General features: G+C 45.7%; 2 protein-coding genes across 2 annotated transcripts in view; both read right to left on the bottom strand.

Moving 5' to 3' along the window:
• Nucleotides 1-18,073, bottom strand: part of LOC141212753 (uncharacterized) — a 229,092-nt gene extending 211,019 nt beyond the window's left edge. Inside the window, exons 1-2 of the mRNA XM_073665064.1 lie at nucleotides 17,985-18,073; nucleotides 14,551-14,700 (exon numbers count right to left, since the gene is read on the bottom strand). Of these exons, the coding sequence (XP_073521165.1) occupies nucleotides 14,551-14,700; nucleotides 17,985-18,032 (198 nt within the window). The 5' untranslated portion in view covers nucleotides 18,033-18,073. The remainder of the gene's footprint in view (nucleotides 1-14,550; nucleotides 14,701-17,984) is intronic.
• Nucleotides 9,620-14,329, bottom strand: LOC141212719 (uncharacterized). Its single transcript, XM_073665028.1, has 4 exons — nucleotides 14,242-14,329; nucleotides 14,038-14,161; nucleotides 13,601-13,954; nucleotides 9,620-11,527 (listed from the first exon to the last, which is right to left on the bottom strand). The coding sequence occupies exons 1-4, from the start codon at nucleotides 14,299-14,301 to the stop codon at nucleotides 9,834-9,836; spliced, it is 2,232 nt and encodes a 743-aa protein (XP_073521129.1). The 5' UTR covers nucleotides 14,302-14,329; the 3' UTR covers nucleotides 9,620-9,833.
• Nucleotides 18,074-23,169: the final 5,096 nt, after the last annotated feature.

The following is a 23,169-nucleotide window of genomic DNA, read 5'->3' as shown; positions in this document are numbered from 1 at the left end:
GACGAACGTCCCTCCGGTGAGTCTGGAGATCCGGAGAGAAGACCAAGATGTCGTCCAGGTACACCACTACGCAGGAGTAGAGAAGGTCCCGGAAGATGTCATTGACCAACTCTTGAAAGACGGCAGGAGCGTTACAGAGACCAAAGGGCATTACCAGGTATTCATAGTGGCCGTCCCGGGTGTTGAATGCCGTCTTCCATTCATCCCCCTGACGAATACGAACCAGGTTGTACGCCCCACGAAGGTCCAGTTTGGTGAAGATCCTAGCCCCCCTCAGGCGATCAAATAATTCTGGAATGAGCGGAAGGGGGTACTTATTCTTCACCGTGATCAGGTTTAGGCCTCTATAGTCTATACAGGGACGGAGAGAGCCGTCCTTCTTTTTGACGAAAAAGAAGCCTGCTCCCGCCGGGGAGGCAGATTTCCGGATGAATCCTCTGGCCAGATTCTCCTCAATATATTCGGACATTGACCGGGTCTCAGCAGCGGATAAAGGATAGATACGCCCACGGGGAGGAGTAGTACCGGGTAGCAGATCGATGGGACAGTCGTATGGTCTATGTGGTGGTAATGTCTCTGCCTCCTTTTTATTAAAGACATCTGCATAAGACCAATAAGGAATCGGAAGTCCAGGTAGATTAGCTGGGGTAGGAGAGGGACGGACGGGATGGACGGGAACCAGGCAGGTTTTATGACAGTCTTGTCCCCAGCGAAGGACCTCTCCGGTTTGCCAGTCTAGCACGGGTGCATGTCTCTGGAGCCAGGGCAGACCTAGCAAGAGGGCGTGAGAGAGTCCAGGCAGAACATGAAAGGAGATACTTTCAGAATGCAGCATTCCCACCTGCAGGGTAATGGATTCGGTGATGAGTTGAATGGGGCGAGGTAAGAGGCCCCCATCCACGGCAGCGACAGACAAGGGTACAGCCAGAGGTTTGGTAGGGATGCGGTATTTCTCAACCAGGGACTGTGAAATAAAGTTCCCGGCTGCTCCAGAGTCAAGTTGGGCTAGTTCGAAATAACGGTTCTCCCCGTAGATGATCGAAACTGACAACAGCAGGGATGGAGAGGATTTATTCTTGTCTAGGTGGACCTCTCTGAGCGAACCTAGACACAGGCGTTTCCCGACCTCTCCGGGCAGGCACGGATCCGGTGCTCCTTACTGCCACAGTAGAAGCAGCTCCCCTCGGCACGGCGTGAGTCCTGACGGGTTTTGACCATCTTGGTCTGGTCGACCTGCATAGGCTCAGGAGAGTGTACCTGGGGAGAGATGGAGGGAATGACGGGTTTCTGGGAAGTAGGAGCTAAACGTGGAATCCTTCTCTCACGGGTGACCTCTTTGGCACGCTCCTGGAACCGTAGGTCAATCCGGGTGGCAAGGGTTATTAGATCATCGAGAGAGATAGGAATGTCCCGACCAGCAAGTTCATCTTTAATACGACCGGACAGACCCTCCCAGAAGACGGATACCAGAGCGTCGTTATCCCAGGCCAGCTCCGAGGCAAGGGTGCGGAACCGTATGGCATATTGGCCCACGGTGAGACCCTCCTGACGGAGGCGTAGCAGAGAGGATGCGGATGAGGTCTTCCGTCCAGGTTCGTCGAAGACTTTCCGGAAAGCCGAGAGAAAAGCAGGCAAGTTGGACACCAGGGGGTCTCCTCTCTCCCATAGAGGATTTAGCCAGGCCAGGGCCTCCCCGGTGAGATGGGACATGATAAAGGCAATTTTGGCCCGGTCGGAATTAAACTGATGGGACAAAAGTTCAAAGTGCAGGGTGCACTGATTTATGAAGCCCCGAGCCTGGACGGGGTCGCCTCCGAAGCGAGGAGGTGCAGAAAGCCGGGGTCCGGGGTAGGATACCATAGTATTAGTGGGCAGCGGAGCTGCCGGATTGCAAGATATGGCACTGGCGGAGGTTGTTGGTGGATCAGACAGGGTGTTCAGGCGAGTATTAACATTCCGCAGATGACCCAGGATGGCCTCCTGTTGGTACTTCTGACGGGACAGTTCGAGACAGAGGTCCGAGAGCGAGGGAGCTTGGGTGCCACCGGGTTCCATGGCCCGAGCAAACTGTAACGGATCCGGGAGGCGGAACCTCTGAGCTATTATACAAGGGGGCGGCCCTTGTAAGGGAGCGGGTGGCAGTCTCAGGGTGAACGGACAGGGAGTTACGGCAAGTGATCAGGGCAGTCTCTGGGTAACGGGTAGGTACGACCTGTGATGGCAGAGCCTCCGGGTAGGCTAGCAGGCAGATGGTAGATGTGTGCTCCCAGGTGAGCAAGCGAGAGTCTCTGGAATAGCAGGTGGTCACGGCACGTGACGGCGGGACCTCCGGGCTGGCAAGTAGGCAGGTAACGGAGATGCGCTCCCAGGTGAGCGGGCAAGAGTCTCTGAGATAGCTGGTGGTCACAGCACGTGACAACGGAGCCTCCGGGCTGGCAAGCAGGCAGATAACGGAGAAGCGCTCCCAGGTGAGCGGGCAAGCTGGTCCATAGACAGACTGACCGGAGTAGTAAGGCAGACCGTCGGACCTCAGGCAAGCAGGCAGGTAGCTGATATGCGCTCCCAGGTGAGCGGGCAGGCTGGTCCTTTAGACAGACTGACAGGAGTAGTAAGGCAGACCGTCGGACCTCAGACTGGCAGACAGGTAACAAGTATTCAGGCAGGGATCAGGCAGGTAACTAGCAGGAAACTGGCAGGAAACTGGCAGGTAACTGGCAGGTAACTGGCAACGGGACCTGAGGGCTGAAGCACAGGTGAGACACAGGTGCAAACAACATTGCTCGGGCACCTCCATTTTGGAGGAGGTGCCTTATATATGATGAAGTCCTCCGGCCATTGGCCGGGGACTCCTTAGGACGGCGCGCGCGGTCCCTTTAAGAGGAGGGGAGCGCGCGCGCGCGCGCCCTAAGCACAGGGGCCGGGAAGGAGCGCGCGCTGAGAGCAGAGCGGGAGGAGGACGCCGGGAAGGAGCGCGCGCTGACAGCAGAGCGGGGAGAGGACGCCGGGCACGGAGCAGAGCGGTGAGGGGAGCAGCGTCCCTGCCTAGCAGAGGGCAGGGACGCCAGCGCTACAGTTATTTTAATTTATCAAGAACTATATCATGGAAGGTGCTAATGTGATGTCCCTTACTCTCGATCGGATAAAAATGGGATTTTGTTTTTACATTCACATGAAATTGTAAATCAGTTTGTGATGAAGATAAAACAGACTGTTCTCTCACTTTATTTATTGTAAAATGTATTTTCAGTCATTTTCCTCGTAAATACCTGAAGATTTAAAAAAAGACCAAAGTCTTTGGATTTGTTTGTGGGACAAAAGGAAAGTCCTTTTGATAACATTCATTTCTCATCATTTGATAAAAGTTAGTCCGACAGATTAAAAATATTTGTGGCCCCATGGATATGTTGTTTGGGGCTTGGGGTAGGTTTATTTTCCCTCTTTTCTTCCTCCTCGTGTTCCTCTAATAGGTTTTCTCTTTTCCCTGGTTTGGGGGAGAAGTATTGGTTAATTGCCCTTTCTTGGGGGACACAGCCCGGGGTAAAAAAGGTACCAGACCTTTAGTACCAGTTGTGGTATTGTCCACTATGATAATATTGCTTGTTTTTTTAGTAGAGGAAACAATGTCTGATGTAGTGTCATATACTGAGAGGTCCAGTAGTGGAGTAGAAGTGGGATCAGAGAATTTGATTAGAGATTCAATTTCATTAGGTGGAATTAGACTTATTTAATTTATTGCCTCTAGTTGTCTCAGTTTTATTTTCTACTTACACAAGCACTTTCCCTTTCTTCATTCATTTATTCTATTTGTAGTCTAATGTTGTCTAGATGTTTTTTTTCATTAAGAACCAAAATGAAGGTAGAGGTTTTCCATTCAGAAGATGGAAGTATTGTATTTGAATTTTGTATAGGAGGAGTGTTTGTCAAATTTGTTCTCCTGCTTACAGTAATTTTTGTAGATTCAACTGATGCAATTGATAAAGGTTCAATTCTATTTGGTAGCACTTTCTCAATTATTTTGTTATTTGTTATCTTCGGTTCGATCTTAATATTTTCATTTTTTTAAATTTTTTTTTTGTATCAATACATTCATTAGCCTTGTCCTTTAGTTGTATAGGTAGAGAAATTTTAGATTTTGTTCGATCACTCAGGGCACACTTTGTGTTTCTTTCTTTTTTATAATACGATAATGATCCCTGTCTCTTTGCAGTTTTTTCGATTTATTCATTATTGGTTCATGGTCTAATTGTAATATGGATGTGATAGTGTTAGAATTTTTTTTTTTTTTATATTCCCAATGAGATTCAAACCTTAAGGCTATGTGCCCACGCTGCGGAAATGAAGCAGAAATTTTCTGCTTCATTTCTGCATGTCCTCTCCCGGATAAACGCATGTGGAATTCCGCACGCGTTTATCGTACGTTTATCGCACGATTTCCACATGCGGAATTGCCTTGCGTTTTTTCTTGCAGTGCAAAGGCAATTCCGCTTGGGGAAACGTAAAATTAATGAACATGCTGTTGATTTTTCCCCACAGCAAAAACGCTGCGGAAAAATCCGCAGCATGGGCATTGAACCTGCGGAATCCCCTTGGGGACCATGGGGGGCAGATTACATAGCGTTTACCAAGCGTATACGCTGCGGAAATTCCGCAGCATATCCGCTTGAAATTCGCTACGTGGGCACATAGCCTAATAGGTCCTTGTGACAAAACAGCTTTTTATCTTAATCAGCCAGAAGTCTACATTTGTTAAGCCAAGAGAAATCCACTATTGTGTTGACTTGTGAATGTATGTGTATTTCTGTGGCTGGTCAAGAAGGACATATGATTATTTGCATAAAGCTGAATGTTGAAAACTCTTAGTTTTTAAACAATGATATTTGTTATTATGCTAATTGCATATTTACTAAAGCCATCTTGATGTTGATTTACAAGAGCCCACTGCTATACCAACTATATAAAATGATTAAATGCTCAAACAATGAAACATGAGCCCTGTGGAATAATACCCTCCCTAATCCTTGACCTGTGGATGCATACGTTGAAAGGACAACTGTAACTATTTAAGGGACATATGCCTCTGTAGCAGTGAGAATTGAAAGAGAGAATCAAAAATCAGTCAGAGTTTTCAGGGCATCAGCTTGGTAGCATGGCTCAATCCAGAAAGACACAGATTTGGATTCTACATGATTCCAGCCTAAGGATGAACGGCCCTGACTGGAAGGATACGGAGCTGCTCCTTTGACCATCAGAGAACCCATGGATACATTTGTGGAGACCAGGTTGGGACGATGAAGTCACCTGGCCCCATGGATATGTTGTTAGGGGCTGCCAGGTGGGACCCTCGGGTCGCCTGGAACCCATGGAAACTCTCGGAGAGGCCAGGGTGGGACCCTTGAGTCTCCAGGCCTTGTACCTCGATGGACTGTCAGCTTCCTAAGCTGGCTGCTACTTCCTCTCTGAGGACGCCCGCCAAAAGCGGGGGCCACTGGTTGAGGTAGTTGGCCCTGGAAGTCCCAAAATCACAGTTCTATCCCTGACGAGTCAGCAGAAGGACAAGACTGTGTAATGTTGTACCATCTTAGGTATTTGTTGGGACTGTTCTGTTTAATGTCCGTTTGGTGGTTCAATAAAATATTGTCACACTGCTTTACCCTCACACTGTGTTGTCTGAGTAGTATTATGCCAACAGAATACCCCAGGTCTTCACAGTCCTTAGCTAAATATAGAACTTTTTCAGTTGCAGTTTCACACAATTGTGTTCTCTTTTTATGTAAACATGCTAACATAATGTGCAGACAATTATTTAAATTAGAGTCCCATTCAAGTGTAAACTTATTGTCATTAGGAAATGTTTGTAGAGCTGTCCATGTCCATAATGGATCCTCCATTTTGTCTAATAGTTTGTAACCCTTGATGATAGTCAATTTTAAAAGTATTCCATGATGTAGATATATAGATAATGCCCTCTGCAGCCGGGCTCTCCTTTGACAATTTCCAGACCGGGAGACGATTCCAAGGTACTGCTGCTGTATCCAAGATAAAACACTAGGGAGAAAGTAGCGCAAATAGGGCCTTACCCAACAAACATTTAAGATTATTTGTATCAGATTGTGCTAACCTGATCCGTATTCTTTTCTTGGCGTTTTAAGTTTGATGTTCAGCTGCTGCAGATTCATGGGTTTGTCAAAACCGATGAATATCAGGATCTGGAGAAATTTGTGGATAATTCTCGTGCTGCTGGTTTATTGCAGACGTCAATTCAGAAAGGTTTATTAAATATAATAATTGAATATGGAACATGCTGATCTCTCAGATGTTTTTTGATATCAATGAATCTGGCTCTTTGTTTCAGTCCTTCTATAGAATAATCTGGAAAGATCTAGATTTTGGACCCACTGATTGTTACATCTGGGTGATCCCTTGCCTGTCGCAGGATAATATCTTTGTCCTGGTAGTGTAAAACTTTAGCCAGCACAGGTCTTTGTGGAAGCCCAGGAGGAAGATGAGCACCCTATGACCTCGTTCTACAGCTTATAGGAGGGTTAAGGTTTCGAGCCTGATTATTAATTTCAGCCAGTTTTCAAAGAATTCAGTAGGAAAGGCGCCTTCTATTTTTTCAGGCACACCAATAAGTGGTATATCATTGAGCCTTGACCTATTTTCAAGATCATCTGTTTCTGCCAGCAGTGCTGATATTTGCTGTTCTGCAAGCCTGTTCTATCTCATCTTTAAGACCACCAAAATGTACATTGAAAGCAGATGGAGAGAATTTACAATGTACCATTGCAATGAAAATGTCTTTAACCCCTTAACAACATTAGATGTACGAATACGCGTCTGTGCCCTGGGACTTAAGAGCCAGACCTGTATTAGTAGGTCATGGCGATCGCGCGCGCGCACACAGGCTGTGCAGGCGCGATCGCCGCCGGGTGTCAGCTGACTGTCACAGCTGACACCCGGTACTATGTGCAGGGAGCGGTCACGCACCGCTCCCAGAACATTAACCCCTGTGATGCTGCGATCAAAGTCGATCGCAGCATTGCGGTGGCAAGGGGGGGTGATCGCAGATACTCACCTCCTCTTCCGGCTTCCAGCGCTGTCTGCCATGGCTTCCAGGATGTTGCCATGACGACCCGATGTCATCATGACAACATCCGGATTGCCAGACAGCAGGAAGATTTTTTGGACATGCGCAGTGCATCTCCAAACAATCTTCTCCCTAACCCCTTCAGTGAACACGGTAAAAAAAATAAATAAAAAACGAAGCAAAAAACAATGCTTTATCACCATACCGCCAAACAAAAAATGCAATAACACGCGATCAAAAAGACAAATATAAATAAAAATGGTACCGCTGAAAATGTCATCTCGTCCCGCAAAAAACAAGCTGCCATACAGCTCCATCAGCTGAAAAATAAAAAAGTTATAGCTCTCAGAATAAAGCGATGCTAAAAAATATTTTTTTCTATAAAATTACTTTTATTATGTAAAAGTGCAAAACATAGAAAAACGATATAAATGTGGTACCGCTGTAAACGTACTGACCCGAAGAATAAAGCTGCCTTATCAATTTTACCACACGCGGAACAGAATAAAAAAAAACAAAAAAACAATTCCTGAATTGTTGGTTTTTGTTTATTCTGCCTCCCAAAAATCGGAATAGAAAGCAATCAAAAAATGTCACATGCCTGAAAATGGCACCAATAATGAAGTCAACTCATCCCGCAAAAAACAAGCCGTCAAATGACTGTCTGCCAAAATCTGGAAAAATTATAGCTCTCAAAATATGGCGATGCAAAAACTAGATTTTACAAAAAATGCGACTTTTAGTGTGTGACAGCTGTCAGTCATAAAAACCCCATATGATTCTGGTATCGCTGTAGTCTCACCGACCCGAAGAATAAGGTTGTCTAATCACTTATACTGCAGGAGGAAAGGCGTAAAAAATAAACTCTCAGGTTAGGGTTGTGCTAGGGTTAGGGTTGTGCTACGGTTAGGATTGTGCTACGGTTAGGGTTGAGGTTAGGGTTGGGGTTAGGGTTGTGATGGGGTTGGGATTTTTTTCAAAAGTAAGAAAAAAAGATGACAATATGGTGACTACTGTTGAGCGCAAGTGCTCGCTACTTGAGTTTGCATCGGGTGTTCTGGTATGCATTGAGTATCGTGGGTATTTGAGTGACATGCTCGAGTCTCCACCTCATATGCTTCGCGGCCAAAAAAACTTTGCGGGGATTGCCTGCCATGCACGAGCGATCCCCGCATGTTTTTTTTTGGGTGTCTAATAACCGTGAAACATCCGGGCGGGGACTCTCCAAATGCAACATGGTGTCCGCTAACAAATTGAATGGAAAATCGGCTCAAATTGTTAGCAGACACCATGTTGCGTTTGGAGAGCCCCTGCGTGCCCAAACATTGGAGCTCCCCCACAAGTGACCCCATTTTGGAAACGAGACCCCCCAAGGCACCTATCTAGATGCATAGTGAGCACTTGGAACCCCCAGGTGCTTCACAAATTGATTCGTAAAAATGAAAAAGTGTTTTTTTTTCACTTTTTCATTTTTGCTTTCTGTGTGAGTGGGATAGTTGTGCAAGAGAATATTGCTACAAAAAAAGGGACTGGCCTCTCTGACATTCACTTCAGCAAGGGAGTAAATTGTCCTGAATCCATAAGTTGAGGACCCACCTAGGCAATGGTGGCAACAAAATCTTATCAAGTTGGGCCTAATGAAGAACTTTGTAAAGGCTATGGATAAAAAATTAAAAGCATTCATCCATCTGATTGATAACTTTCCAAGGTTAAGTGAAGCAAATATAAAAGAAGGAGTCTTTATTGGACTTCAGATTCATAAGCTTCTTCAAGATGAGGAGTTTTTTCATTCGTTGCAGGGCAAAGAAAAAGCAGTATGGTTTACATTTGCATTTGTGGTAACTAACTTTTTGGGAAACTCGAGCAGATACAGTAACTATGAAGAGTTGGGTGTTATTTCTCCTCAAAACATATAAGGATCATGGCTGTAACATGTCCTTAATGATTAATTTCTTACATTCTAGACTTTTCTTACACCAAACTGTGGAGTAGTGAGAGACGAGGATGGTGAGAGATGTAACCAAGATATTGCAGCTATAGAGAAAAAGATATCAAGGAAAATGAAATCCATCAATGCTTGCAAATTACTGTTGCATAATTTTAAGAGATGATTTGATACAGGAGTACAAGAAACAAGCAAAAAACAGTTGTCACTGAATGAGGACTAATTTTGTAGTGCAATTTCTGTAACGGTTTAAAATTCGCAATAGGGATTAGACAGGTTTTAGTTACTTGAATTGTTTCTAAGTTTCCTCTAAATAAATATCAGAAAATTGGCATAATAAAATATTCTGCATCGGTATATTTACAAAAATAATGTTTCAAAGTACTGAAACTTTTATCATTAATTATATGTAGCAGTAAAAGGAAAACTCATTGTCCAATTTGAATTCAGGAGGTCAAACTCATTAAGAAATGGCACAGTTCATAACGGAACCTAACAACTTTTAAGAATAGGTAAAACAGTGTTACATGATCTGAAAGGTCCATGAGCTAGGTTCTTCAGCTGCTCAGTCAGGACGTGCAGCCTCTGCATAGGTCCCAGTACCTTCCTCTCCTCTTTTGCACCAATCAGTTAGATAGGTGTGGGGCTTGAGGAGAGAGCAGTTCTCTCACTGATCAGGAAGGACACGGTCTCATTGTTCTCGGTCACAGGAAGCTATCTCCAGTCTATAGGACGCACTCACTTATTAGCAAGATTTTTTTTTGCTAAAGGTAAGTCTTTTCAAGTAAAACTTTTTCCACATTAAGGATATAAAAAAGGCTTCTCCCCTCTGTGACTTCTCTGATGTCTATCAAGATGCACTTTCCGACTAAAAAATTTCACACATTCTGAACAGGAAAAAGGCTTCTCCCCTGTGTGAGTTCTCTGGTGACTAAGAAGATTTGATTTCTGGTTAAAACATTTCCCACATTCTGTACATAAAAAAGGCTTTTCCTCTGTGTGAGTTATCTGATGTTTAACAAGAGCTGATTTGCTGTTAAAACATTTCCCACATTCTGAACATGAAAAAGGCTTCTCCCCTGTGTGAGTTCTCTGATGTGTAACAAGATCTGATTTCTGGTTAAAACATTTCCCACATTCTGAACATGAAAAAGGCATCTTTCCTGTGTGAATTCTCTGATGTCTATCAAGATGCGCTTTCCGGTTAAAACATTTTCCACATTCTGAACATGAAAAAGGCTTTTCCCCTGTGTGAATTATCTGATGTTTGATAAGACTTGATTTCTCTGTAAAATATTTACCACATTCTGAACATGAAAAAGGCTTCACTCCTGTGTGAGTTCTCTGGTGCTTAACAAGATTTGATTTCCCTGTAAAACATTTCTCACATTCTGAACATGAAAAAGGCTTTTCCCCTGTGTGAGTTTTCTGATGTCTAACAAGAGCTGAGTTGTTGTTAAAACATTTCCCACATTCTGAACAGGAAAAAGGCTTCTCCCCTGTGTGAGTTCTCTGATGTGTAACAAGATCTGATTTCTGGTTAAAACATTTCTCACATTCTGAACATGAAAAAGGTTTCTCCCCTGTGTGAGTTCTCTGATGTCCATCAAGATGCGCTTTCCGGAAAAAAAATTTCCCACATTCTGAACAGTAAAAAGCCTTCTCCCCTGTGTGAGTTCTCTGATGTCTATCAAGATGCGCTTTCCGGTTAAAACATTTCCCACACTCTGAACATGAAAAAGGCTTCTCCCCTGTGTGAATTCTCTGATGTCTGATAAAACTTGAATTATCTGTAAAACATTTTCCACATTCTGAACAAGAAAATGACTTCTCTCCTGTGTGAGTTCTCTGGTGGTTAACAAGATTTGATTTCCCTGTAAAACATTTCTCACATTCTGAACATGAAAAAGGCTTCTCTCCTGTGTGAGTTCTCTGGTGGTTAACAAGATTTGATTTCCCTGTAAAACATTTCTCACATTCTGAACATGAAAAAGGCTTCTCTCCTGTGCGAGTTCTCTGGTGGTTAACAAGATTTGATTTTCCTGTAAAACATTTCTCACATTCTGAACATGAAAAAGGCTTCTTCCCTGTGTGAGTTCTTTGGTGACTAAGAAGACTTGCTTTCTTGTTAAAACATTTCATACACTTGAAACAAGGAAATCTATTCTTTGCTGTGTGAATTTTTTGATGTTTAAGAAAAAACTTTTTGAGGGGAAAACTATTTCCATATTCTGACCGTGAAAATGGCTTCTTAGCTTTAGGAGCAGTTAGTTTTTTAATGCTTATTTTATGACTTTGATTTTCCTTAGTAGTCGGTAATGAATCGGAAGATAGGACCTGTTTCAAAGGATCAGATGACACATCTTTGCTGGGAAGGGATGATGGTATATTTGGAGTAATAGCATTCTCTTCAATTGTATCCTGTGAGATCTCCAGCTCATCTGATTTGAAAATTGAAGATGTCAGCTGTCCCTCTGATCTCCTAGTACAGTCATCTGCTAAGTAAAAAAAATATTATATTTGAATAAAATATTCTTGAAATTCATATTTTTGAACATTTCTACTTAATCTGTTGGTACAAATGGCAAGTTATGTAAAAATATTGAATTATTCACCAAGACAATGACAGTTCACAGTCTAATAGAAAACCTCATAGCATGAACAAGTAGAGTTTGGTGTTCAACTGTTTGTTCATTCTGCCTCCCAAATATGAAATATGCGAAAATGATACCAATAAAAATTTCTACTCATCTCACAAAAAACAAGCCTCCACTCAGGTCCATCATCTGTCAACGGAAAAACAGAGGTTTCCACATCACTAGTGGCTCAAAAACTCTTGAAAAGAAACATGGCTTCCATAAACTAATCCAGCAAAATCTGCTCTTCCAAAGTCAAATATGCTCCCTACTTAACTCAAATGGAAAGCACCACACACTACTAAAGCTCATGCATAATGCTGGAAGCTGCCTGATACAGCCTTGTTCTCCACTGGTTAAGTCTTCTGGGTTCAGCTCCCATGTTGTGTATTTTCTTCTTAGTTTCTTCTTGTGATCCCAGCTCGTTTACTGACTACTATTGTGTCTTCTGATTTTGTATATTCTCTGCCCTCCTTGTTCTGATCCGGCCACCTGACTATTCTTCTTGTCATCTCACACCACAGAACAGCAGGCAACACCAAGTCCAAGCCTAGGGGTCTCTGTGTAAATCCAGATCCATGTAGAGGGGTTAAAGGGTGATGGGCAAAACTTTGGCTATAGACAATAACACATCTAATGAAAAGATCGGAAAAAAAAAGTAACTAGTGGTGAAACCTCTCTGGGATAATTAGAGTATGGTTCTTGGTAGCTCCAGGCAATTTAAACTATAGTAAGGGCCAATATTTTCTGTCAGATGAGTATCAAGAAGAAATATACATTTAATGAGAACTTTTTATAATAGTGCAGAGCTGAGATGTCTTAAATTTAGAACTCGGGCATTTGGAAGAGGCAATGGAGACCTTTGTTGAATGACTACCAGGGAGTTACAAACTCACATATGTGAGGCCGGCCGATCCCACCACAATCAAACTATCATACAGAATGAACAGGTAAAAAAAAAGACAGGATAAAAAAATACATTACATCCCCAACAAGAATGTATGTTTGGGGGGTGGGGGGGGACTCCAACACTAAGCCAGAGTTGCACTTATTTATTTATGGTAGACTGTTGGAGATACTATGAGTCCTGACCAGAAGAGTAGAGAAAGTATTAGTGCCCCCCATTTCAGGATAAATTGCATCGAAATTCTTTAGGATCGATAATGTCATGTAATTTATGATGTGGAGTGAATCCATGAAACCAGGGCTCGAGCCAACACATCTCCTGCAGGCGTGAATAAATGTATATTACAGCCATCAGCCACGCACAGCTTAGAGATATATCATGGCACAGGTGTAATGTTTTTTGTATAATTTATCTATTTGAAGTTATTTGGTTTAAAAAGAAATTGAAAAGTCAGGATAAAGGGAAACTCTGTTGTTATTATACAGAAATTCACACTTGGTCCTCACCGCACGTTTAATGTTGCCGATCATAAAAGCGAGGTTTGGTCATAAAGACTGGACCTGGTCTTGTAGGGACCATATGAGCACATTCAGCAACACAGAATGGAGAGAAGGTAGATTAATCTAATAAGATATCAGGATTCTAGGAAGCCAACAGCATCATTACCCTCCACTTTCTCTTACAGGCTCATCATAATATTTTTCTTTAAGTGATTTTCTAACTTGTCAGCACTTTCTACATATGCTGTCATTTAGCTTTGTAGTTTACAGATCTGGGCAGGTAAAAGTCAGGATCTTCTAATTTCAGTTGGTAGTTGGATCTTCCAGGTTGTAAGTTCTATAGAAAAGGGCTTTCAATGTCCAAAGTCATTTGTACAATTTTTGGTGGAAGAAAAGGTTTTGGCCTAGATGCAAAATGGTGGTCACACGATTGTGATATGGCCAGCCTACATGACCAGTAAACCATCCACAGCCTGTGACTGAGAAGAATCTGTGACTTCTCTTCATTTAGTGGTCACTACTCACCTGGGTCGTCATATGTAGGAATCTCCTCTTTACACCGCTCATCACCCCTTTCATATGTCTCTATAGTATTAATATGGGTCAGATCTTCACCCTGAAAAAAAATATTGTACAAGTCACAGACAGTTGGAGAAGTCCCATCTATGATCAGCTCTAATCCTGCCATCTCCACTGTTCTCATTACACAAGTATAAAACATATAATACTGGTGGATAAAACAAGACAAATAGGGGAGATCTCGTGACACCTTCTCTCCATCTACCTGATCCTGAGGAACATTGGGATCTTCTTGTTTACAGTCCTGTGGAAGAAGAGGACGGGGACATCTCTCTGGTGTTGTCCTCTTACTGGATAGATCTGGAGGAAACACATACAGGAACTGTATTCATTCTTTACATACAGATAACTATAGGTCGTGTGTATTTAGTCCTGTCTATTACCTGGTGATGTGAGGGGCTGGGGAACCTCTAGCATGATGTCCTTGTACAGATCTTTGTGTCCTTGTAAATACTCCCACTCATTCATGGAGAAATAGACGGTGACGTCCTGACACCTTATAGGAATCTGACACATACAATGACAGTCATCCCCCAATCCCTTCATAGCTATACTATAAAATGTCTCAGCATTCCCAGCAATGTCACCTCTCCAGTCAGCAGCTCAATCATCTTGTAGGCCAGATCTAGGATATTTTGGTCATTCATGTTCTCATGTATCAGGTGATGAGGTGGAAGCCCTGTGGTTGGGCTCAGGGTTCTTCCCAATCCCTCAGACACAGGGTCCTGACAGCGCTCACTAGAGGTCTTCTTCACTACTGTGTAATCCTGGTTATGTAGAGACACATTCATAAATCTCACTACAGATATTTCCAGAGTCCTCACCTCTCCAGTTCTGTCCATCTGTTATTCCCATAGATAAGAATGATGTAATGTGACGTCATCAGAATCTCTCACCTCTCCAGTAAGCCGGAAGAGGATCTCTAGGGTGAGGTGTAATATCCCCTCCACCATCTTGTCTCTGTCCATATCCATCTTTGATGGGTAAATCAGGAAAATTCTCTTATATAGAAGATCTTCACTGAGAGGATCCGATATTGTAGAGACCTGAATGAGAAGATGAGCGATGTAACATCAAAAAATCCTGTGTAATAATACAATTACTGGAGATAATAAGGGAAACATTTTAGATTTATTGTTTACAGTGTTTAGATTTCTTCTTTACATCTAGTAATAAAACCTATATATTTTAGGCCACAGACAACAAGCAGTTGCTTCCTTGGAGTCTGTAGCTGAATACGTTTCTCATAGACTCATCTTCCTTATTGCTAATTCTCGTCTCATTTACTGACACTGGAATCGGCATTAGCAATACTGCAGGAGATATTCATTACACGTGACATGAGAAATAACTATTTCATGATGAGGACGACATCTTCATCTTCTACTACCGTTCTATTAACATATTTAGCCAGAGTCTGTCACAAACTACATCCCCAACGGCCGTCTATATGTTTCCTGTCTTCACCAGACTGTCATCTTCTAACAAGTTAGAGCTCAGGTCTGATTCACACACAGAAGTTTGAGGCATTTATAAAAGTTTCTTTGTTTGCACAAATACCGTGGACAGAAATTATTTAGTAGCAGTCTCACTAAGACGGGAGTTATTTGATGCCAAAGTCTCCATGTACAGTCTTTTATGGAGTCTATTTCTGGCCTTAGGCTGTCCTATATTACAAGAAAAACTCCATAAAAAAGCAGATATTAACATTTTGTTAATTATTTTAAAACAAATGTTTAACATGTTAAAAAGTAACTCTTTTGGGCATCAGAACATAGATGTACAGGCAGGGATGGCACAGGTGCGGCTGCTACACAAACCCTGGCAGTTTAACCACTTGCTGCTGTCAAGGGCAAACATGGCATCTAAGAAGGTTTGACAGAGTTCCACTGAATGCCCCTCCTCTCTCAAGTACTTGATAGTATGGGGATGCCTAGTTACTACGATACTTAAATAACCAATAATGGTGTCTGGGCCTGTAATGTAGAAAAGTCTATTAGGCTGGGCCAGAGGCAATGTCCAATAAGTTACTTTTTAATGCCCCCATACACATTAGACTAAAGTTGCATGAAAGCACTGATTTCCGGGGTTTGGTAGACTATATACATTATTTGGGGGCCTCCCGACAGATGGTGTCAGGGCAGAGAAGGATCTGGCATCCTGAATTTCAGAGGCTAATCCGTTTGTTCTTTCTGTAGATAATCCTCCAATAGAGGAGTCTGGAGGTGACTCTCTCATACAGATCACAGGAAAGCTGGAATATTTGTGTGTATGGGGGAGTCAGGAGAGATAGCCGTCTGCCAAATGACCGCTCAGCCAACACTTATCTTGTGTATGGGGCCGTTAGTATTACATACATACATACATACAGATGACACCTATCGGGCAGCAATATTCCCTTATTCCCTTGTTCTCCTGTGTGCCCATCTAGCTCAGAAAGAGAACTCACAGACAGTATGATTGCCCCCCTAATTCCTGATATTTAAAAAAAAACAACAACAAAAAAAAAACACCACACACAAACGGCTGAATGGTGGATCAGGGACCCTTCAACTCCCTGACTCCCTATTCTATTCAATGGTATCACCATCATGGGAATGTGGATATCACTGAAATTGTGATGATGGGTAAGGAGAGCGTGCTCGGTGCCGAGCCGTCTCAGTTCATGGGCACCATACAGGCCGCATGGGCGACCGCTATGGATGATACGGTCTTGCCAACTATTGTGTGGAAAATATCTCATAGATACTGGGTTCATTATTATCTGCACCAAGAATGGGGCTAAGTGAGTATTCATTCATTAGCTGTGGGGCACTACTGTGGGAACACCCCCCTAAAATAAAATATTAAACCTTTTTTAAATATATGAATTGAAAACTGGGACTAACAAGATATATATTTATTTATACTTAAAACTAGCAAAATTACCTGCTGAATGGCTTGTTGCAGGGGCGGACACAGACTGTAGTGGGCCCCTGTGCAAGAAATTTTGGGGGGCCCCCCCTGCCCTTCATAAGGCAACAAAGTTATGTAAACATAACCCCCCATGTGCAGCTCTCACCCCCCCATGTGCAGCTCTCACCCCCCGTGCATCTCTCATCCCCCCCATGTGCATCTCTCATCCCCCCCATGTGCATCTCTCATCCCCCCCATGTGCATCTCTCATCCCCCCCATGTGCATCTCTCACCCCCCCATGTGCATCTCTCACCCCCCCATGTGCATCTCTCACCCCCCCATGTGCATCTCTCACCCCCCCATGTGCATCTCTCACCCCCCCATGTGCATCTCTCACCCCCCCCATGTGCATCTCTCACCCCCCCATGTGCATCTCTCATCCCCCCCGTGCATCTCTGATTCCCCCCACTCCTAGTTAATTAATTGTATTTAAAAAAAATAAAACTTGTTATACTTACCCCCATGCAATCCCTGCAGAATCCTGGCGCTCGTCCACGTCGCTGCCACCAGGTTCTCCTGACGTTCGGCCATGTGACGGCGCCACATACATAGCCATCAGCTTTTGTTTTGGCCAAAAGATTTTTAAAGCCGCCACCACGATAAGGTAGACTCTTCTGGGCGGGCCCTACTCTAACCTATTAAAATTTTCTTAAAATATCCAATACTCTTTTTAGATATATTTTTATTTAGTTTTCTTTAAGGGAATGTGTCATATACATTTTTTTTTTAAATGACCAATAATACCACATACAGGGAATACCGCCACACCATGACCAGACCACATATTACCACAACATAGTGACCGAATAATACCACACAGAAGGGAGAAAAACTGCCACACCATGACCAGACCACATATTACCACTACATTACTAATATTACCACCACATTACTAATATTACCATAAGTGTCATTATACACGGGAGCTCTATACATGGTATGTATAACGTAAGTGTCCAGGTAATCTAGTGATCACCAGTGAAATTATACACAGGAGCTCTGTATATAGTGTCAGTGTACAGGTAATACAGTGACATTATACACAGGAGCTCTGTATATAGTGTACAGGTAATACAGTGATCATCAGTGACATTATACACAGGAGCTCTGTATATAGTGTCAGTGTACAGGTAATACAGGGATCACCAGTGACATTATACACAGGAGCTCTGTATATAGTGTCAGTGTACAGGTAATACAGTGATCACCAGTGAAATTATACACAGGAGCTCTGTATATAGTGTCAGTGTACAGGTAATACAGTGATCACCAGTGACATTATACACAGGAGCTCTGTATATAGTGTCAGTGTACAGGTAATACAGTGATCACCAGTGACATTATACACAGTGTACATGTAATAGACTGACTCACCGGTGACGTCTCTAGGTGAAGTCCTTCATCTTCGCTTTTCTCCTTCATCCAGCACAGACCGCCATCACGTCTTCCAGCCAGGACTCGTCTCTGCATAAAATAACACAGTTATCTAGAGCACATTCCCCAACTTCTACATTATGCAGCTGAATACAGACGTGCATCCACCATCAATATATGGTTAGTTATTAGGCAACCTACCATTCCAAATATAAATTGTAATCCACCACTGTGCCCCCATTAACTGTAAATAGGCACTTAATATATAATTTAATTAGAACCTCTACTCTTTCCGCCAATTTGTTACCAGTCACACTCCTGCATCCGCAACGCCCCCTACTCTATACTTCCTGCTCCCCGCATTCAATATTTACATGCACCCCCTGCCCCAATTCATTATATCATGTCCGTGCTCTCCCCACCCCATCATCATTTATCATTTACTCTCCCCCACCCCACATTCGTTATGTGCAGCTCATTATCCCCCTACTCCCAATTCCCCCATGTGCAGCTCTCAAACCCCCCCATGTGCAGCTCTCATCCTCCTCCATGTGCCCCTCTCTCACCCCCTCCCCCCCACATGTGCCCCTCTCTCATCCCCCTCCCCCACATGTGCCCCTCTCTCATCCCCCTCCCCCACATGTGCCCCTCTCTCATCCCCCTCCACCACATGTGCACCTCTCTCATCTCCCCCCACATGTGCATCTCCCATCTCCCCCCCCACACATGTGCATCTCCCATCTCCCCCCCACACATGTGCATCTCCCATCTCCCCCACACATGTGCATCTCCCATCTCCCCCCCCCCACACACGTGCATCTCCCATCTCCCCCCCCACACACATGTGCATCTCCCATCCCCCCCCACATGTGCATCTCCCATCCCCCCCCCACATGTGCATCTCCCATCCCCCCCCCACACACACATGTGCATCTCCCATCTCCCCCCCTACACACATGTGCATCTCCCATCTCCCCCCCCACGCACATGTGCATCTCCCATCTCCCCCCCCACATACATGTGCATCTCCCATCTCCCCCCCCACACACATGTGCATCTCCCATCTCTCCCCCCCACACACGTGCATCTCCCCCCCCACACACGTGCATCTCCCATCTCCCCCCCCCACACACATGTGCATCTCCCATCCCCCCCCCCCACACACGTGCATCTCCCCCCCCACACACGTGCATCTCCCATCTCCCCCCCCCACACACATGTGCATCTCCCATCTCCCCCCCCACACACATGTGCATCTCCCATCTCCCCCCACACACACACACATGTGCATCTCCCATCTCCCCCCCCCCACACACATGTGCATCTCCCATCTCCCCCCCCACACACACACATGTGCATCTCCCATCTCCCCCCCCACACACACATACACACACACATACACACACACACACACACACACACATGTGCTTCTCCCATCTCTCCACTCCTAGTTAATTGTATTTTAAAAAAAATAAAACTTGTTATACTTACCCCCATGCGATCCCTGCAGAATCCTGGCGCTCGTCCAAATCGCTGACAGCAGGTTCTCCTGACTTCCGGCCATGTGACGGCACCGTCACATGACCGGAAGTCAGGGGAATTATGAAGGCGCTGCTGCAACAGCGCAGCTCAGCGCTGAAATGTCCCGGACCCGGCGCATAGCATGGGGCCGGGGGCCCCATGAGGAGAGAGACGCACAAGAGGGGGGCCCCCGAGGGGGCCCCTACCGGTCGGGCCCCATACTGGAGTCAGGGCAGTCATGCCCTGATGGCGGCCCTGCTGGAGGCTGGAGGGGCCCCCTCTCCCTCGGGGCCCCCGTTCAATGAACCGGCTGCACGGGCGGTAGTTCCGCCCCTGGCTTGTTGTGGATGTACATAAACAGATGTAAGCAATGATGCTGCTGAACAATTGATACAGTCACTACTGTACCCGATCCTGTACCTAAACAAAGTTGATACTGCCTACCTGCGGAGGTTAGCACCCTCAACAATGGTGCCCCCGCTCACTGGTGGCTGTACCTCAGAAGCCGTAGTTAACTCTGACATATATCAAAAAAATACACTGATACATTAAATAGGACCAGATATGTCTCAAGGTATATATAAAGCAAAAGGTATGGTACTCATCAGAGAATGGTTCATCCGCCTCAACGTGTTTCCCCAACAGGTTCATCAGGAGGCTTCATACAGGGATGATAATTCATGATGTTCAGCATAGTGTGCCTAATAGCCAGGTGTCCATGTATAAATATCCTACTTCATCCAAACCCCTCCCAGACTAGGAGGCTCATTCCCATTCCTTGAGGTGAATTGTCATAGGATATACAGAATGGAGTCTGTCTACAATAATCTACTGCGCTACTTCTCATGAGCTAGTGGTCCGATAATGTCCACCCCCTAGTATGCATGTCCAGAAGTGGCGTGCTTTACACTGAAACGCCAGATAAACTGTTTGTCACCGCCCCACTCGTACCAGTGACTGCGCATGACCGTAGTTATGTGTTCCACATGGGAGAGCATAATGGCCTATATGTGTCCGGACCATCACCCTTGTCAGTAGATAAAGTAACATACGGTTAGAGGGTTTCTGTTTGCCTGTGTGTTGTATCCAGTCACCTGATTAAAGGGGCAGAATGTGGGCATCATACATACTGAAAAAGGGGCATAATAGGGGCATTACACTGTGTGGGGCATCATGCATACTGCATAAGGGGCAATACACTGTGTGGGGGCATCATACATCCGGCATAAGGGGCATAATGGGGGCATTACACTGTGTGGGGGCATCATACATCCTGCATAAGGGGAATAATGGGGGCATTACACTGTGTGGGGGCATCATACATACTGCATAAGGGGCATAATGGGGGCATTACACTGTGTGGGGGCATAATACATAAGGGGGATAATGGGGGCATTACACTGTGTGGGGGCATCATACATCCTGCATAAGGGGCATAATGGAGGCATTACACTGTGTGGGGCATCATACATACTGCATAAGGGGCATAATGGGGGCATTACACTGTGGGGTCATCATACATACTGCATAAGGGCCATAATGGGGGCATTACACTGTGTGGGGGCATCATACATACTGCATAAGGGGCATAATGGGGGCATTACACTGTGTGGGGGCATCATACATAATACATAAGGGGCATAATGGGGGCATTACACTGTGTGGGGGCATCATACATCCTGCATAAGGGGCATAATGGGGCATTACACTGTGGGGCCAGAAAAGGGGCCCTGTACTATGAGAACAATACGTTTCCTCCTTTCTGTCTCCATAGTTGGGTCGTATGTATCTATTACAGGAAACAGAACAAAAACCTTATGATTCTTATAAAGGGGCAACACTAGACCCCAAAAGAGTCTCTGTGCTGAAGGGGTTAATGCCCCCTGCACCCAGTAATGGGGTCTCCACATACTTCCACCTGCAGAGCCGCCACCACATATATGGCTGCTCTGTGCGCACAGGAGCTGTGATGAGGTCACAGAAGGGGAGGAGTCAGGGGTCACATGATCAGGGGCCTCAGTGGATGCAGGACTCTGCTGTGCTGGTTGTCATGGTGCTGGATGAGCTGAAGTATATGTGTGGGGTCAGGAGGGGTTTACAGTGTGGATGTAGCAGAGCCGTGTGTGTACGAGGTGTACGGAGTGGAGCTGTGTGTGTACGAGGTGTACGGAGCGGAGCCGCGTGTGTACGAGGTGTACGGAGCAGAGCCGCGTGTGTACGAGGTGTACGGAGCAGAGCCGCGTCTGTACGAGGTGTACGGAGCACAGCCGCGTGTGTACGAGGTGTACGGAGCGGAACCGCGTGTGTACGAGGTGTACGGAGCGGAGCCGCGTGTGTACGAGGTGTACGGAGCGGAGCCGCGTGTGTACGAGGTGTACGGAGCGGAGCCGCGCGTGTACGAGGTGTACGGAGCGGACCCGAGCGTGTACGAGGTGTACGGAGTGGAGCCGCGCGTGTACGAGGTGTACGGAGCGGAGGCGCGCGTGTACGAGGTGTACGGAGCGGAGGCGCGCGTGTACGAGGTGTACGGAGCGGAGGCGCGCGTGTACGAGGTGTACGGAGCGGAGGCGCTCGTGTACGAGGTGTACGGAGCGGAGGCACGCGTGTACGAGGTGTACGGAGCGGAGGCGCGCGTGTACGAGGTGTACGGAGCGGAGCCGTGCGTGTACGAGGTGTACGGAGCGGAGCCACGCGTGTACGAGGTGTACGGAGCGGAGCCGCACGTGTACGAGGTGTACGGAGCGGAGCCGCGCGTGTGCGAGGTGTACGGAGCGGAGGCGCGCGTGTACGAGATGTACGGAGCGGAGGCGCGCGTGTACGAGGTGTACGGAGCGGAGCCGCGCGTGTACGAGGTGTACGGAGCGTAGGCGCTCGTGTATGAGGTGTACGGAGCGGAGGCGCGCGTGTACGAGGTGTACGGAGCGGAGGCGCGCGTGTACGAGGTGTACGGAGCGGAGGCACTTGTGTACGAGGTGTACGGAGCGGAGGCGCGCGTGTACGAGGTGTACGGAGCGGAGGCGCTCGTGTACGAGGTGTACGGAGCGGAGGCGCGCGTGTACGAGGTGTACGGAGCGGAGACGCGCGTGTACGAGGTGTACGGAGAGGAGATGTGTGTACGAGGTATACGGAGAGGAGACGTGTGTGTATGAGGTATTGATATGAACTGCTACAAACACTAAGGAAAGATAGGAAAACTGTCCCTACAATAGGACTAAGCTGATTCCCTACGATGCAGCGGGGGACCTGTTCCTTGTGAACAGACCCGCCTAAGTCCTCGGCTAGTCTGAACGCAGACCTATAGATATAAGGGAGGGGTCCCTACAAGAACTAAGGACTGGGATATAGTTGGACACCTCCTAGCAGAAATTGTAGCAGAGCAAAGACAAACAAACAAAAGTACTAGTGGTCAAAAGACCAAGCAAACTACAGAGTAAGGTACAAGGCACCTGGCTAGCTTAAGAGTAAAAGTAACACTGAAGTCCAGCAAGGTCAGGAGGGCGGAGCTGGATTATATAGGCAAAAAGTCATGTGACCAGCGAAATAGAAAAAACTAACAGGAGGGTTCTAACAGTACCCCTTCTTCTATGAGGATCCTCTGGATCCTCCAGGCCCAGGTCTATCAGGAAACCTCCTGTGAAACGCTCCGACAAGTCTAGGAGCAGAG

Source organism: Phyllobates terribilis, unplaced genomic scaffold (assembly GCF_046119375.1).
Source record: "Phyllobates terribilis strain yellow unplaced genomic scaffold, ASM4611937v1 Scaffold_183__1_contigs__length_3771566, whole genome shotgun sequence".
In the NCBI taxonomy this organism is placed as follows: Eukaryota; Metazoa; Chordata; class Amphibia; order Anura; family Dendrobatidae; genus Phyllobates; species Phyllobates terribilis.
The sequence above is the reverse complement of the archived record's forward strand: the minus strand, read 5'-3'. Positions and strand labels throughout refer to the sequence as shown.

Excerpts from the sequence above, each read along its gene's own strand:
- LOC141212719 (XM_073665028.1), bottom strand. The coding sequence starts at position 14,301 with ATGAATGACCAAAATATCCTAGATCTGGCCTACAAGATGATTGAGCTG. Across the intron at positions 14,162-14,241 it reads TTGAGCTGCTGACTGGAGAG|ATTCCTATAAGGTGTCAGGA; the intron begins GTGACATTGCTG and ends TGTATGTGTCAG. Across the intron at positions 13,955-14,037 it reads CCAGCCCCTCACATCACCAG|ATCTATCCAGTAAGAGGACA; the intron begins GTAATAGACAGG and ends TGTTTCCTCCAG.